The following is a 15,676-nucleotide window of genomic DNA, read 5'->3' as shown; positions in this document are numbered from 1 at the left end:
ACCAGATTTTTCCTAATTGTCTACAAAAGCCACATTGTTCTTTGGAAACAATGGCAATTTAAGGAGAACGTGCAGCTGAACATGTCGCTTGCAAATCTCGTGAGTCGCGGGTTGCAGTTTTTTGGGCTTGTTTTTGAACATGGAGTTGCTTATTTGGGCTTGACTTTCTTTCCGAGTGAAACTCCTTGAATATCTCTTGGCGCCCTATAATAAAGCAAAAGACAAGTGGTAGGTAGTTTGTCCCTTCCAAGCCCCCGTTTCCCGTTGATCGGTCCTGCCCAAGTTGACTGGGCGCACACCCAAACAAACACTCATAACAGCCCAAATTGAGGAGGCAGCGTAAGAATGAGCTCCAGTAAGTGGGGAAAATATAGAAAAAATATATAATAAAGAGTGGGAGAAAGAGAGCGCACTTACAGAATGGATCCGAGTTCTGATGGGAGACAGTGGCACTAAAAGTGGGTATGCACTATATGCAATACATAGGGGCGCCGCACAAGTGGGGGGCGCCAAAACGATGCAACGAAATTATTTCTCTAGTCGCATTTTCTGTATTTAACAGCTGTGCATGTGAAGTGATCAGTAACAGAGGAACTGCGCTGATTAGGCACCCCTGTGCTCCTTCACCTTATGCTAAGAGCTACGCAAGCTAGCAAAATCCTAAACAGCAGGTATTCTATACCACATTTTTCTTTGTATATTATTTATGTTTATGTAAAATGTTGAAATTGTTCAACAGGCTAATTAAAGGAATTGTGGGTGATTACTCACTGAAATGAACTTATTTACTGTTAAAGCTATGCACAGAGCTTTGGAAAAGGCAAGAGCTGCAAGAAAGTTAAAAACACAGCTGGTAAATTCCTTTGAATAGGTGTATTGATTTTCAGGTTTTAGCTTCCATTTGAAGCCTGTTGATTCTTTTGTTTCATTTTCTTCATTTGACAGATAAATGGCAGAAAAATTAGTTTTCATTTATCTTTTTTTTATATATAATCTGAATAAAATGACTTATTACAAATATTACATATGGATAACAAATCTGTATTTAATATTTGTACATAAAGTCAAAATCCAAAAATGTATTTTAAATGTTAAATTTTTCAGATTTGGTCTCTGATTTCACAGAAATGTTCACGGAAAATTGTACCCACACACTGACCCTGTAAATGTTTTTATCATATGCATGTCTTCACATTGGTGTAAAGGCTCTTTGCTAACATAAGGAGAAGGACAACAGTGATAATGAAAAGTTTATACTTTTACAGCAAATTAATACATCGATTAGATTATCTCTATTGTAGGCTAGTTCCAGATATCTGAAACACACAGTGTAATATCCATCCATTGTCCCAATAACATCATTAGTGCTAATTAACAATTTTTTTCACACATCATCTGCCATATAAGGAGGAGCAATGTTTTGGTTTGTGTGTCTGAGTCTGTGTCTTGTGTCAGCTTCCTCTTTAGTGACTTTAAATGCTTTTATCAGAATTGCTGGAGGTAGAGCTCTTTCACTGGGCAGCTTTGTGATCTGCAATATGAGAAACTTCTAGTTTGGTATGTTTTTATTTTACACCTATTTTTTTGAAATTATCCTATAGCTATTTGCATTTCTTATGTGTATGTCATTATTATAGAATTTTGGTCTACCTTACACACATCACATTGTGCATTTGAACTGCACTGTCCTTTCTTAACTGCATACTTCATCCCATTCAAATGAATGGGATGAAGTATGCAGTTAAGAAATTACTAAATGATCACAAATGTTGATGCAGAATGCTTGCTTTGCTTTGTTTTCTTTGCTCATTTGTTTTCCTGCTTGTACACACACCTTTAGTTCACAGTAACAGTCCAAAGCAGGTTAAACTGTGTGCTCTGATTTGAAGTGCGACAGTTTGATATATATATATATATATATATATATATATATATATATATATATATATATATATATATATATATATATATATATATATATCCTTTACCTTAACAAAAGAGTCACAGATGACTGAAAATCTGATTAATGTTAAAAGCCTTGTGACTCCTATTTTATTGCAAAATTGTGAATTTACATATACTTCCTCTTGGAAATGCAGTTTCTCTTCCCCAAATTTGACCATAAAATTTTTCAAAAAAAGGAAGAATAATGAATCTAAAATGACCCCCTCACATACACACACACACCAAAAAAATGCAAAAAAAACTGCAAAATGACTAAAATGGTTATAACTCCCTTATGCTGATTGGTGAAAGTAATTCAGATAATCAAAAATAACATTATAAGCCTTACAAAGCAAAGTAATATATCTCCAGGTTCAGTGCACAGTGTTCTTTACCTGTAAATATTTTTAAAGTGTTTCCAACTTCTTTATCTTGAAGGCAGTGGATGTCTAATGCAGCAGGTTTGCCTTGCTGTAATAAAGCCTTTAGCTGACATACAACTGGCTAAGAATGTAAAAATTTTAAGAAAACCTCAAAAAATAAAAATAATATTTTCATCATCTATATGATTTTTATTTTCAATTTGTGCAAACACAAACAGACATCATGACCATGTGGCTGAAAGACATATCACAAATCAAATGGTCAAACCAAATTAATAGGATTTCCTCTCTCTGCCTACAGATGATGGAAGCTGAAAAGATTACAGTGAACAGGGACGACCTTGACTTGCATGATTTGTACGAGAACTTTTATAATTATTCATGGAACGACTCTGATGATGGTTGTTGTGAGGGGGATGATATTTGTGACCGAACTGATGGTGTGAATTTTGAAGCGGTGTTCATACCAGTTCTGTACTCTGTGGTGTTTGTTGTTGGTTTACTGGGACACGGACTGCTGTTGGGAATACTGGCTCGGAGTAGGAAAACCTGGAGTGTGACAGATACCTTCATCCTCCACCTGGGAGTGGCAGATGTCCTGATGCTGGTGACGCTGCCCATCTGGGCTGCACAGTATGGGCAAAGTGATGGATGGACATTTGGTACTCCCCTGTGCAAGATCAGTGGAAGTGTTTTTACAGTAAGTATTGTGCTGGAGGAAAGATTCTTTGAAAATATCTGTGTTATATGACGATTCATTTGATAGAGGTTGGAAAGTATTACTTACTCTTCTTTTGTTGATTCCTTTAGATGAACTTCTACTGTGGGATCTTTCTCCTGGCCTGCATCAGTCTGGATCGCTACCTGTCCATCGTCCACGCCACCCAGATGTACTCCAGAAAGAAGCCTTGGGTTGTTCATGCCAGCTGCTTGATGGTTTGGTTCTTTTCCCTGCTCCTTTCTATCACTGACTGGATCTTTCTAGAAGATGTGTTTGATGACAGACGAGGCAGAAGAGAGTGTATTCACAACTATCGCAAAATTAATGAAACAGCAGAAGATTCTTGGAAGTTGGCATCTCGCCTGATTTATCACATAATGGGTTTTCTGCTTCCTTCAGTTGTCATGATTGTCTGCTACTCCTGCATCCTGCATCAGCTGAGGTGTGGAACTCAAAACCTTAAAAAGCAGAAAGCTTTCAAGGTCATCGTGGCTGTGGTTGTGGTTTTCTTTCTCTGCTGGACGCCGTACAACATCACGCTCTTGGTGGAAACGTTTCATTTTGACAACAGCATTGAAACTTGTTCAGTCACAATATTGCTGGAGAAAGCTAAGACAGTGACCATGACTGTGGGTTTCATTCACTGCTGTCTTAATCCAGTCCTGTATGCTTTTATGGGTGTGAAGTTCCGGCATCAGCTCTTGGGCATCCTCAGGTGTCTGGGCTGCAAGGTGGAAAGTGCCAAACTCCAATCTGCTGTCAGGAACAGGAAAAGCTCCATTTGGTCTGAGTCTGCCGACACCTCCAACTCTATCGCTATCTGAGAAAGACAAAAACAGCAAATCTGAACAAGTTTACAAATTGACCCAAATTGACATGAAGTGAAAAACATGAACATCCCTATTTGCAATGTGCGTTTCTGTATTTTGTTGTTAGATTACTGAAACAGGCAGTGGTTGTGCTGTTTTCCGTAGTTTTTGGTGCATCAATGGTTGAATGTGAAGAGACAGAAATAATTTTGTCTATCTGAGACTCACACCTGCATTTGTTGGCAGCTTATAATATTTCTTCTTTTGATTGCAGTGCAGTACTGTACCATAAATAAGTCAGGACAGCATGAGAACTATTAGTGTGAAGAGCTACTATTTTCTCTTAAAAGGTTTCAAACAGCATGCGTTCTATGCCTTGTTTTATTTATTTTTTTGTGAAATGTTTTCTTTAAACATAAACAGGTCTGTTTTCAGTACTACAGTACTGTCATGATCTGGGTCTGTGAGTCATGTTTTCATTTTTTTGGACCTTCTAATTTTGTTATTTAATGTCTCCTTGATTATTAGTTTGTGATGGGATATTGTACCATTTTGGGTTTCATGTGCAGCCTCAGACCTCAGACCTTGGTTACCCGAGTTATGTTCTTGCTTACAGTTTATTGCATTTCCTGAGTCCCTGTGGTTCGTCTTGTTGTCAAGTGTGCGTTTGTGTCATGTTTAGGCAGTTCCTCTATCGTTTTGTCAGTCTTGTCTCTTGTGCATTGTGTTCAGCGTTGCTTCCCTTGTTTCATTAGTTTATTCAGTTCACCTGTTTGCTCCAGTATTGTCCTCTTTCCCTAATCACCCTGCATGTGTATTTAAGCCCTCAGTTTTCCCTCGTTCCCCTTGTTGTGTTGTTATCTCATTGCTGTGTGTCTCGCTGCCTTGTGTTTACATGCTACTCTCTAGTTCCTGCTCTGCAGATGTTTTTTGTTTTGTATTCCTGTGTGCCATCAGAATTAAAATTGGATTCGGAGTATATTTCTTGTCTCTGGAGTTCTGCTTTTGGGTCCAAGCTTGCCTGCACACAGCCAAATCTTGACAAGTACACCCACAGGGCCATCTTGGGTGATTAGTCACTGAAATGGACTTACTTGTTGTTAAAGCCATGCAAAGAGCTTTGGAGACATCTATAAAAACTGCAAGACAGTTAAAAAAAAACATCAAACACTTGGTACATTCCTTTGATTAGGTGTACCTGTCTCCAGATACAATGCATCAAATGGCAACATGTTCATTGTCCATGGTCCCTTTTTAAACAAATAAAAGAAAAAAGAAAAGAAGGTTTCACTTTCCATTTGAATCCTGCCGACTAGTTTGTTTAACTTTCATACCTAAATTCTAAAACTCAAACCTGTGAAAATATATACATACTAACATAACTAAAAACATTTGAATAACAAAACCCATAGCAGAAGTTCTTGTAATGAATATTTGTTTTAAAAACTCTTCACAAAGTCTGCATAGCAGAGGTCAACACAAAGCACATTCAAGAACTACATCTTTCAAAATTCAAATTGACTATGCACAGCTCATTTAGCATGTTTACACACTGTTTCAAAAATTTTGTATTTAAAACCAACTATAATAAAATTACTGTAAAATATATGGATACATTTACATTTTGGTATATATGGAAAGAAATAAAACATATCTGTAGAGGGATTCCAGAGAAATATTAGACTTGCAGACAGATTATTTCCCATGCATACTGCAAGAAAGCAGATGAGATGTGATGCTGAAATTATGCCAACTGGCCCTGCTGTTTTTCTCTGACTTTCTAAGTCTCAGTGGCTATCCTACACAATATGCATAGTACATAATGTATGCATAGTTTTGTGTGTGGAATTGCTTTTTGTAAAAACAGTTCACTGATGCATATTGCAGCATTTTTACTTAATTTCTGAGGCATAATAATAATGCATGCACGCAGTTTGGAAATCTTTGCTGAGCTATATACAGAAAACTGTTTGGAAAATGTGAAATCTGTGAAGTGTGTGTTGGCTAATGTGCAACATCATAGAACATTATAGAAAAAACATATTCTGAGCAGCAAATAACAGTAAGATAAAAATTCCAAATAAACACTTAAATGAGTGAATAAGACATTTTTGTGGATTTAATTTGGTTAATACAAACACGTAAAACCAGTTTTAAACATATAACACACATTTAGAGCAGGGCTAAAATCTGCCAACAAATTAAGAACAGTTAAATGAGCAAATCATTGCTTTGGTTAGTTTCTTGCCTGTCAGTATACACTGCTCCACTGCAACCTTATACAGCATAAGAGTATTCAGTGATGTAAGCTTTCCTGTTAACATACCATTGCTCTGCTTACAGTTACTTGCCAACTGTATGCAGAGTCCACTGCAGGAGAGGAGCCAGCCAACATACAGTAACTGAATTAGCTGTAGCATGCATTATGTCCTTCTTTTTACTTGCTCTAAACACAAAAGCAGTATTCAAAACACATTATGAGACCAGTGTGTGACTTGTCTTTTACTCATGAAGTCTTTAGTCTAAACAGGCTTTTGGGCATTATTTCCATAGGAGCATGGCTGTAACATGTAGTGAATATTGTGACAGAAGGGACACAAGACTGTGCAACCTTTCTGTCTCTTCTTTCTCTTTTTCTGTATGTATTGAAATTTCATAATGGGCTGTAGAAACTGAAAATAACTTTAAAAAAATCTACAATATATGTTCGGTAAACGGGAAGAAGGCATGTAAGAATGACACATAAAAATGTAAACTCACACTTAGCAGTTTCTGCAGAAATAACTAATGTGTTTTGACAGGAATCTGAAACAAAATAATTAAAAGCAGCTGCACTCTCTCAACCACATGACTTAAGGAGAGAGATCTTAAGGAATGGATGGAAACTCTGAGATATAATGTGGCATTAATGTGACGTGTAACATTTTAGTCTTGAGGCAACAGCGAGTACAGTAGATTAAAGAAACTGTCTGCAAACCCAGTCAACCGGGGACAACAAGACTTAGCTTTGTTTTCATCATACAGTGTTTATGCTCTTTAACTTTTATCAGGTTTAATGCAAATTTTTCTCTATCTCTTTTTTTTTTTTTTTTTTTGCTCACCTCAGCTTCCCAAAGATTATGTTCATGTGGTTGAGAGGTTTGGTACTCTTGAATAAAAAGACCCAATTAGCTGCTCTTGTTTATTTTAATTACTGGATAAGCTGAAGCGAGAAATAATCTTTCGCTTTGTTGTGTTGCTCAAGACCGTTGACTATGTCTTAAACATGAAGTGTTTTTGCTGCTTTTGACAACCACCATTTCCTCACATTAGACCATGTTCTTATAAACTCTCTAAATTTACAACACACCAGAGAGAGGAAGGAACATAGGTGCACTGAGAAGAGGAAACAGCTTATTTTCAAGAGTGAAATGACTGTACATTAGGTTTCCAGAAGAACACTCAGTAGCGAAACTGCACTTTATTATTGAACATGGTTAAATATTTCAAAATTGTTAGGCTTTGAAACCAGTCAAGCATGGCAGGTCATAACCTGCAGAGCAGATTTCTAAGTGCAGCAAAACATGCACTATTATCATCACAATAAGTTTCTAGAATAGAAGAGAATGCCTTTATTGTCATTATACAGGATGTACATTGTCCTGTAGCTTCATTAACTTTGTTCTTTTCCCACCTACTGATTTTTTTTTTTTTTTTACAGCTGCCTCTATGCACAAAGCATCTCAAAGTTCTCCCTACCAAAAACATAGATGAGTCTTTAGATGAGCATAAGCAGAAAACTATGAAAAGGCTGCAGCACCCTTCCTCCACCGTTCTGCTCTGTCACCTGACTGATGGCATCACCACATGTTTTTTATTTCTTCCTGTGTCCTGTCTGTACATTCCATGCTGCTGTGGGAATTTCCCTCACTGCACAGTGAACACACAGTGACATGTCATTATGCAATCTGGGGATTCACATCTTCACCATGTAAACTGAAATCAAAGAGAGCACATAAAGAGAAAAGCGAAACAGCAAATTGTGTTAACCGCAGTAAAGTTATAAACTGTTAAGGCTGACAAACCTTACCTCACGTCCCTAAGAGGGCCAGATCTGACTAAACTCATTCTCAAGTGGTGTGCATGTTTCTGTTTAAATAAATGTAATGACAACAAGAAAGAAAGAAAGAAGTGTAGCAGATAACATCTAACGGTAAATAATTAAATACCGCTGGTTTACCATTAATCGAGGGGGAAAGACTAATGTAACTTCCACATTATTTCTTTTGTTTATGTTGATATTTAAGATGAGTTAAATTGCCTGGCAGAGCAGCCTAGTGGTAACCAGCATTCTTGGCCACAAGGTGAAGGAGTCCAGTGTGTGGCAGGAAGTCACAGTTGGGACCAGACACTGCAGAAAAGATGTTTTCTGCAGCCACTGGCCGGGACGCTGGCAGCTGTTGTTTTATAGGACTGTTGTTGTTTGTGGTGTCAGATTATTTATGGCATACAGTGTATAATGAGCCACCTCTCATTACCTTACCCACCGATAGGTGGAGGGAGGTTATGTTTTTGGTTGTGCTGGTCTGATTGTCTGTAAGCAAGATAACTCGAAAAATTATGAATAGATTTTGATGATATTTCTGGAGTTGCTGGTGGTGGTACAAAGAACAATTGATTACATTTTGGTGGAGATCCACTTCATAATCTGGATCCATGATTTTGTAAAAGGATTCTTTACAACTGTGAGACAGGGACAGAATTCACGTATTCATGTTTGACCTTATGAGGATAAGTCAGAATCCTTTAAAAAGAATTAGGGAGCAACTTGACCATAAGTTCTGTCATATTGCAAAGTTTGTTCATGATCAAAGGGGGAATCAATATCTCATGACCCAGAAAGCTGAAAATTATTGGGTCAAAACTTCTGTAGAGTAAGAAATAAAGCCAGTGACATGCAACTAATACCAAAATATAGATGAACCTGATGGAGTATGACAACATTGGGTGGTATCTTTTGCAGCGTAATATTGGCACATAGAAAATTTGGGGTGGGTGAGGTGTGCACTCTACTCAGTGCCCAGTTTGTTTGTTCATTTGTCTGTCTCTCTGTCAGTCTGTTAGAAATGTAACTCAGCAAAAACGATTTGAGCCAAGGTCACCAAAATTTTACAAAAATCAAAATTTTTAAATTCATATCTCTGTTGCGATGCAGTTTGGTACTCAGGTGTACTGTTGATAATTCATTGTCTTTTTCTATTTTAAATTTAAATAAAATAATGCAAAGTGAACTACAAACCCTACACAAAAATCATATATACATAGACAATCCATATCTCATTTGTTTTCTTTTTTTTTATTCAGTTCTTTTTAGACGAGGCTATTCGGGTACATAAACTGAATAAAATATATCCAGACAATATATCCCATTATCTGTTCATGTGGATCTCAGTTTTTAAATAAAAAATATAAAATAAATATCTCAAATAAAGAACACACATTTTAAGTTTTAATAGCTTTCTTATTAGAAACACTTTTGATGAACTGTTTTGATGAACTGCTTTAGAAATGTTCAAAAAAGGGGGGGTTTGAATGACTAAATTTAGCTCTGTGTATGTGATATTTTGACAAAAGTATTGTCAGATTTATGACATATAGTTCTGTTTTTTACTTTTGACATTGTGGATACCAAACGGTACATCATTGCAACCTGGACAAAAATCTGAGGCAATATTTATTTTGTCATAATGGATTACTTCTGTCCAGAAGGTGGCAGCAGAGTGACAGTGTCAAAACAGGTGTACTGTTTCAGGTTCAGACAGAACAGTTCACACATACAGGTGCTGGTCATAAAATTAGAATATCATGAAAAAGTTGATTTATTTCAGTAATTCCATTCAAAAAGTGAAACTTGTATATTATATCCATTCAGTACACACAGACTGATATATTTCAAATGTTTATTTCTTTTAATTTTGATGATTATAACTGACAGCTAATGAAAACCCCAAATGCAGTATCTCAGAAAATTAGAACATTGTGAAAAGGTTCAATATTGAAGACACCTGGTGCCACACTCTAATCAGCTAATTAACTCAAAACACCTGCAAAGGCCTTTAAATTACTATTCTGGATAGTCAAAATGTAGTTTTGTCTGCTCAAAATGCAGTTTTTGCTATCTGCAATGTAATTACGGATAGTCAGACAAACGGATTTTGTGTTAAAATGGTTTGCCATAAGCAGTGTTAATCCGGTCTTTAAGTCTGACATCATTTCCGGGTCCAAATCCTCCTAAACAAACAGCAATGGCATAACCAATGACTGTTCACTATTAAAGATGATTGTTACATATCATAGCGACTGCAGCTATTTCTGCTTCTCTTTCTCAAATGACAGCTGAGTGTTTTTTTAAAATAAATATTAGTTTTTGTCAACTGCCATTTTTTTCATGATGAAAACAAGACATAACTAAAAACTACCTAAAAGGATAAAAAGGATGATGAAATTAATTGACACTTTGTGAACAAATGAAAATGAGAGGAAAATGCTTGGCGGGGAGGGCATCCGATCAGAACTCATTTAATTTTGTGAAAGGGACAAGTTAGGAAAACATCCAATCAGAACTGATCTTTTTTTGTGATAGGGCGGGACAAGTTAGGAAAACATCCAATCAGAACTGATTTAATTTTGTGACAGGGCAGGACAAGTTAGGAAAACATCCAATCAGAACTGATTTAATTTTGTGACAGGGCAGGACAAGTTAGGAAAACATCCAATCAAATGCACACTTGCGCAAATTTGCTCTAAACCCGGGAAGACCAAACTAGCCTGTGATTTGTCTTTACTTCCCATAGAACTAAGTTATGTAAACAATGTCAGCAGGGAGAAAGAGAAGAGCCGATGTATGGACACATTTGTCCTTTGACATTGTGACAAACAAAACGATGTGTAAACCATGTGGGGCGACTATCTCGGGTAAAAACACGACAAATCTTAACATGTAGAAACCAGTCACCCAGATCTCCATGCAAAGGTAAGCATTTTAATGTCATGCAGGGTAAAGTGTTTTTCCCAGTTTAGCGTTTGTGTTTAGAGAAAAATCACCGCACCGTGGTGGATTAGCCTTTCCTAATCTTAGTCCTGAACCCTGCCCTGTATCTTTCAGATCGTGTCCTGCTATAAAACACTCTTATTATCTCAGTAAGGTGGTGTTAATGATCAGGTGTGTGGGAAGCAGGTGAAACGCTAATGTTAATATTATTAATAATATTCCATAACTTTGAATAAATGTTTAATTTTGTGTGTGTATAATGACTAATTCAAGGGAACTGAAGAAAAAGCATTTACAATTTACAACCTTTATATTTTAGTTGGCTAAATCGACTAAATCGACTGTAGATTTAGTCGACTATATTCTTACGATAATTCGTCAACTAAAACTAGACTAAAACTAAAACTATTCAGATGACTAAATTATGACTAAAACTAAATTACATTGTCGTCAAAAGACTATGACTAAAACTAAATCAAAATTTGCTGTCAAAATTAACACTGCAGCCCAGTCAGCACACCATTAGGAGAGGTGAAGGGCGAGACACCAGCTAAGGGGGGGTTGACGATCGTTTTTCCCCCTTTTGCTGCTCCGTTGTACGATCAGATAAAAGGCCTCTCCAAACCAAGCTCCCGGGCTGAATTTCAACCCCAGCCCGCCCTTGGCTGGAATAGAGAGATTTTACCCACACATGTGTATAAATGAAATGTTTTTTTCTTTTTCAGTATTGATGTTGATACAAAGGTTTCTTTCAATAAATGTCAGAAATTTAGTTTGGTTTCCGAGTTCAATTATTTTCTTTCTACCACAGTGGAAGAACTCCATATATTACACTCTTATGCAGAAAAGAAGGTTATTGGGTGTGAGATTGTACTGCAAATAAAAATTATCATAAGGACAATGACTAGATCAGCGACAAAAAGGTCAGACACACACATACGCACACGAGACAGACAACACAGAGATATGGAATTCCTCCTCCAAACCAGTGACAGGCCACTAATCACCTAGATGAAAAATCTCCAAGGGGCTCGACACACGAGGAGCGACAAACGACAGCGACAAATGGCCCGCATCACCACTGGGGTGAAACTGAACACACGGGACGTGATAGTGAATCGTGCTCTTGCGTCACTTGTCTCCAAGAAATTTGATTGTTATGAAACTGGAGGGATTTTGACATTTTCAAAGCAGTCCATGTCAGACAAGGCAATAAAGATGAAGAGTCAGAAGATTTTACTGGAACTGACAGAAATCTTGCTACAGAAGTCTCCTCTACAAAAGAAAAAGACAACCTTGGGTTCATCCTATATTATCACAAAAGTTCTCTCTATCCTTCTGTTTAAGGTCAGCCTGGTGCCAACAAGTTTCCATATGGCTGCCTTTTATGTGCAACTCGATAATCACCATGTGAAGTGTCATATAATATAGGAAAGTCAAACACAGCTAATCCATATTATGATAAGAACTACTCAACTACATAAAGAAAAATGATTGTCAGTCAGTCAATCCAAAAAATTTCAAGAACTTTGAAAGTATCCTCAAGTGCAGTCACAAAGACCATCAAATGTTATGATGAAACTGGCTCTCATCAGGACCGCCCCAGGAAAGGAAGACCAAGAGTTACCTCTTGTTGGGATGCAGGCTGCCTCCCCTCTAAACTTGTAATGTTGGATTGTCGAATTGGGACCCGCAGCAGGTGGCAAGACACGGATGTCTTACCTGGAATGCTTTATTTCCCACCACCAAGGCAGTTACAGTTGTTCCTAGCTCCACCAGGTTGTGGATGCGTAGGGGTAGTAGTATGGGTCTGCGGGGGTAGATGCGTATTGGGGGTGCAGGTGTGTGGGTGTTTCTGTGGTCTGAAACAAGAACCACCAAAACAGGTTTAACTATATGAAAGTTACATCAGAACAAATGCACATGTGACTACACCCCGCAGCCTTACAATCTAAACATAACAAATCACATATGTAAGAGGTTTAACCATAACACAGCAACCATAGCTCAGTAAATAACATTACGCCACAGACTTAACACATAGTGCACAGTAACTAGCAGGTACACTCATTACAACAATCCAATAGCACCCTCTGCTGGCCTCCAAAGCAAGCTACGGCCGCGCTCGGAGTCTCATTCACTTGGCTGATTACTCTGATTAACGCGTGGCACGGGTGCATCCCACACCTGTCGGAGAGTAGCTCGAAAGGCTTGCCTCTTCTGGCTGTGAAGTGTCTTAATGCCATCAGGAAGCTGTCTGTATCTAGGTGCAAGAGCAGATCAATAGGTGGTCATGCATTTAAACAGAATCCCCCAGCGCTTCTCATTCCTCCTACCGATCTTTACCAAGTAGGGCCTGAAGCAATCGACTCCTGTAGAGTAGAAGGCTGGCTGGTACAAGCAAAGTCGCAAGGGGGGCAGGTCAGCCATCCTAGGGACTTGTGGCTTGTCCCTCCATTTCTGACACTCCGAGCTCTTCCGTTGGAGATGCCGGATAGCCTCCCTGCCTCCTGGGATCCAATATTTACGACGAATCTCCGCGGAGACTCTCTTCAGTCCTGGGTGATGCAACCGTCGGTTGAAGTCCTGGATCAGCAAATGGTTGATTGGATGTTTGGCACAGATGCACTGCATCTGGCTCTAGCTGACTGCTGTGCCGAAACCGACCCCCTACTTGGATGAGCTGGTCACCGGTGTCAGACTCAGGGGCCAAGGTAGTCAGCGGGCTGTTCTTAGTGTGACGATGTGGTCAAGGCCCTTTTTCCAATGTTTTAGTAAATTGCTGCGACAACGCCACTGGAGGGAATTTCACCCTCTGGAAAGTATTACTTTTAAGTGTAGAAAATAAAAAAAACAAACACCTTAATAATTGCACAGGTTCGAAATTATACACTGGGACAGAGATATGGTTCTAGATTAACACAGTTTCTTTATTTGACAAAAATAGGCATAAAACCATAAATAAAACTACAATAGTAAGTGCTCACGCAACCTCAAAATAAACAAAAATAAATGAACCAAAAAGATAAAAGCCAAGCTAGACTTACCAGTAGCAGGGGATTGCAGTTGGACGTAATCCGTGGGGAAGCAATCCAGCTGCACCTGACATAGCAAGGAATGCTGAGCTTGGTGGTAGTCCTCAGCCTTGGCGCTAGTCAAGGCCACCCCGTGTAGTCTCTGGATAGCCGTGGCGAGTAGCTCGCTGAAGGTAGAGAACTGCCCTCCCCCCCTTGTAAGACCAGAGAAAACCGTTCTTTTGCATTCCTTGCATTCCTCTGCACTGATCTGAAGAGGAGGAGTCAACGGCCATATGTCCGGGCTACTCCCCAGGAACCTTGGCCCATGGGCCCAACGACTCTCAGGTGTTAGGGTGGAGAGAGGTTTCCCTCGAGTTATATCGTCAGCAGGGTTGGAGGCTGACTCTACATACATCCACGTGTCTCCCTCCGTGAGATTTTGGTCACACGTGTGCCGACGAACACATTGTACCTGCACAAGTCGGACTGCAGCCAGGTTAGTACTGTGGTTGAGTTCGTCCACAGTACAATTCGCTGTGCAGGGAACGTGAGCTCAGTCTTGAGGAGCTGGGCCACTTGGGCTCCTGTCAAGGAAACACATAGTTCTAGACACGGGATCGACTGCTGCTTCCTGGGAGCGACCCTAGACCTGGCAGTGATGAAAGCTACCTCCACTCCCTGCCTGGGCCTCTCCGACCGGAGGCAGGCTACCGAGCTGTAGGCCTGCCCTGAGGCTTCGCAAAACACATGTATCTCCCGCTGACAGTCCATGGTGTCTAATGCTGGACTAGTGTAGCACCTTGGGAGGGTTATACTCGGTAAACTTCTCCCACCCTCGCCACGCGGCAAATAGGTGCTCAGGAAGCTCGGGATCGTCCCAGTCTCGCCTCTTCTCTCACAAATGCTGGACGATGACCTTGGCCATTGTGGTATAAGGTATGAGGTACCCAAGGGGGTCATACTGGCTCACTAGCACCTGAAAAATGGAGCACAGCATTACGCAATCTGGCCTTGTCAGGGCCGCCCGATGTTTGTCGTGATGGCAGTTCCACTGCAAGCCTAGGGCGGACTCGGCCTGGCCGGGGTGCCCTTGGGCTATCCACCTCTCGGGACCTGCCGATCTCAGCCCTGCTGGAAGGTGATGGATGGCGTCCGGATGCGTACTAGCCCACTGGCACAGCACAAAGCCCCCATCCACCAGAAGTGACTGCAACTGACGGATAATAGCCCTAGCCTGTTCCACTGAGGCCACACTATGTAGACAGATGTCCACATAGAAGTGCTTTAGTACTGCATCCCTCACTGGATGACTGGGTCGCGTGTGATTGGTAACGTGCCTCTACAGGGCGTAGATCGCACAGCGGGGGCTACAGGTCGTACCGAAGGGAAGCACAGCCCATTGATAAACTGTGGGCGGTTCATCCCGCTTGAGGTCTCTCCATACAAAGCGGAGTAAAGGTTGATCTGCTGGCAAGAGTCTAACCTGATGAAACATGCCCTTTATGTCACTGCTAAAGGCCACGCTGTGTTCTCTGAAATGCAGGAGAACAGCGAGTAGGGTGGGGCTGAGCGCTGGGCCAGGAAGCAGAAGCCCATTCAGATCGACACCTTTGGATTGGAAAGAGCAGTTGAAAACCACTTGATGCTTGCATTGTGCTCAACCAGGTGATGCGGGATGTACCAACTATTAGCAGTCTGGCCCTGGTCAAGTGGTAGCTTGACGACATAGTGAGTCTGCTTGAGTCATTGGATCTCCGCATTGTAGACTCAGG

At 39.9% G+C, this 15,676-nt stretch overlaps 1 protein-coding gene and 1 pseudogene across 1 annotated transcript; both read left to right on the top strand.

Moving 5' to 3' along the window:
* Window positions 1–15,676, top strand: part of LOC115795132 (C-X-C chemokine receptor type 3-like) — a 41,212-nt pseudogene that overhangs the window by 14,036 nt on the left and 11,500 nt on the right.
* On the top strand, window positions 1,487–4,771 carry LOC115795131 (C-X-C chemokine receptor type 3-like). The gene is made up of 3 exons (XM_030750934.1): window positions 1,487–1,557; window positions 2,629–3,027; window positions 3,138–4,771. The coding sequence occupies exons 2-3, from the start codon at window positions 2,629–2,631 to the stop codon at window positions 3,870–3,872; spliced, it is 1,134 nt and encodes a 377-aa protein (XP_030606794.1). The 5' UTR covers window positions 1,487–1,557; the 3' UTR covers window positions 3,873–4,771.

The sequence above is a fragment of the Archocentrus centrarchus genome, chromosome 16 (assembly GCF_007364275.1).
Source record: "Archocentrus centrarchus isolate MPI-CPG fArcCen1 chromosome 16, fArcCen1, whole genome shotgun sequence".
NCBI classification, from domain to species: domain Eukaryota; kingdom Metazoa; phylum Chordata; class Actinopteri; order Cichliformes; family Cichlidae; genus Archocentrus; species Archocentrus centrarchus.
The sequence above is the reverse complement of the archived record's forward strand: the minus strand, read 5'-3'. Positions and strand labels throughout refer to the sequence as shown.

Bases quoted from the DNA above. Each gene is read 5' to 3' on its own strand.
- LOC115795131 (XM_030750934.1), top strand. From the start codon at position 2,629: ATGATGGAAGCTGAAAAGATTACAGTGAACAGGGACGACCTTGACTTG. The intron at 3,028-3,137 runs GTAAGTATTGTG...TGATTCCTTTAG, and splicing joins TCAGTGGAAGTGTTTTTACA to ATGAACTTCTACTGTGGGAT.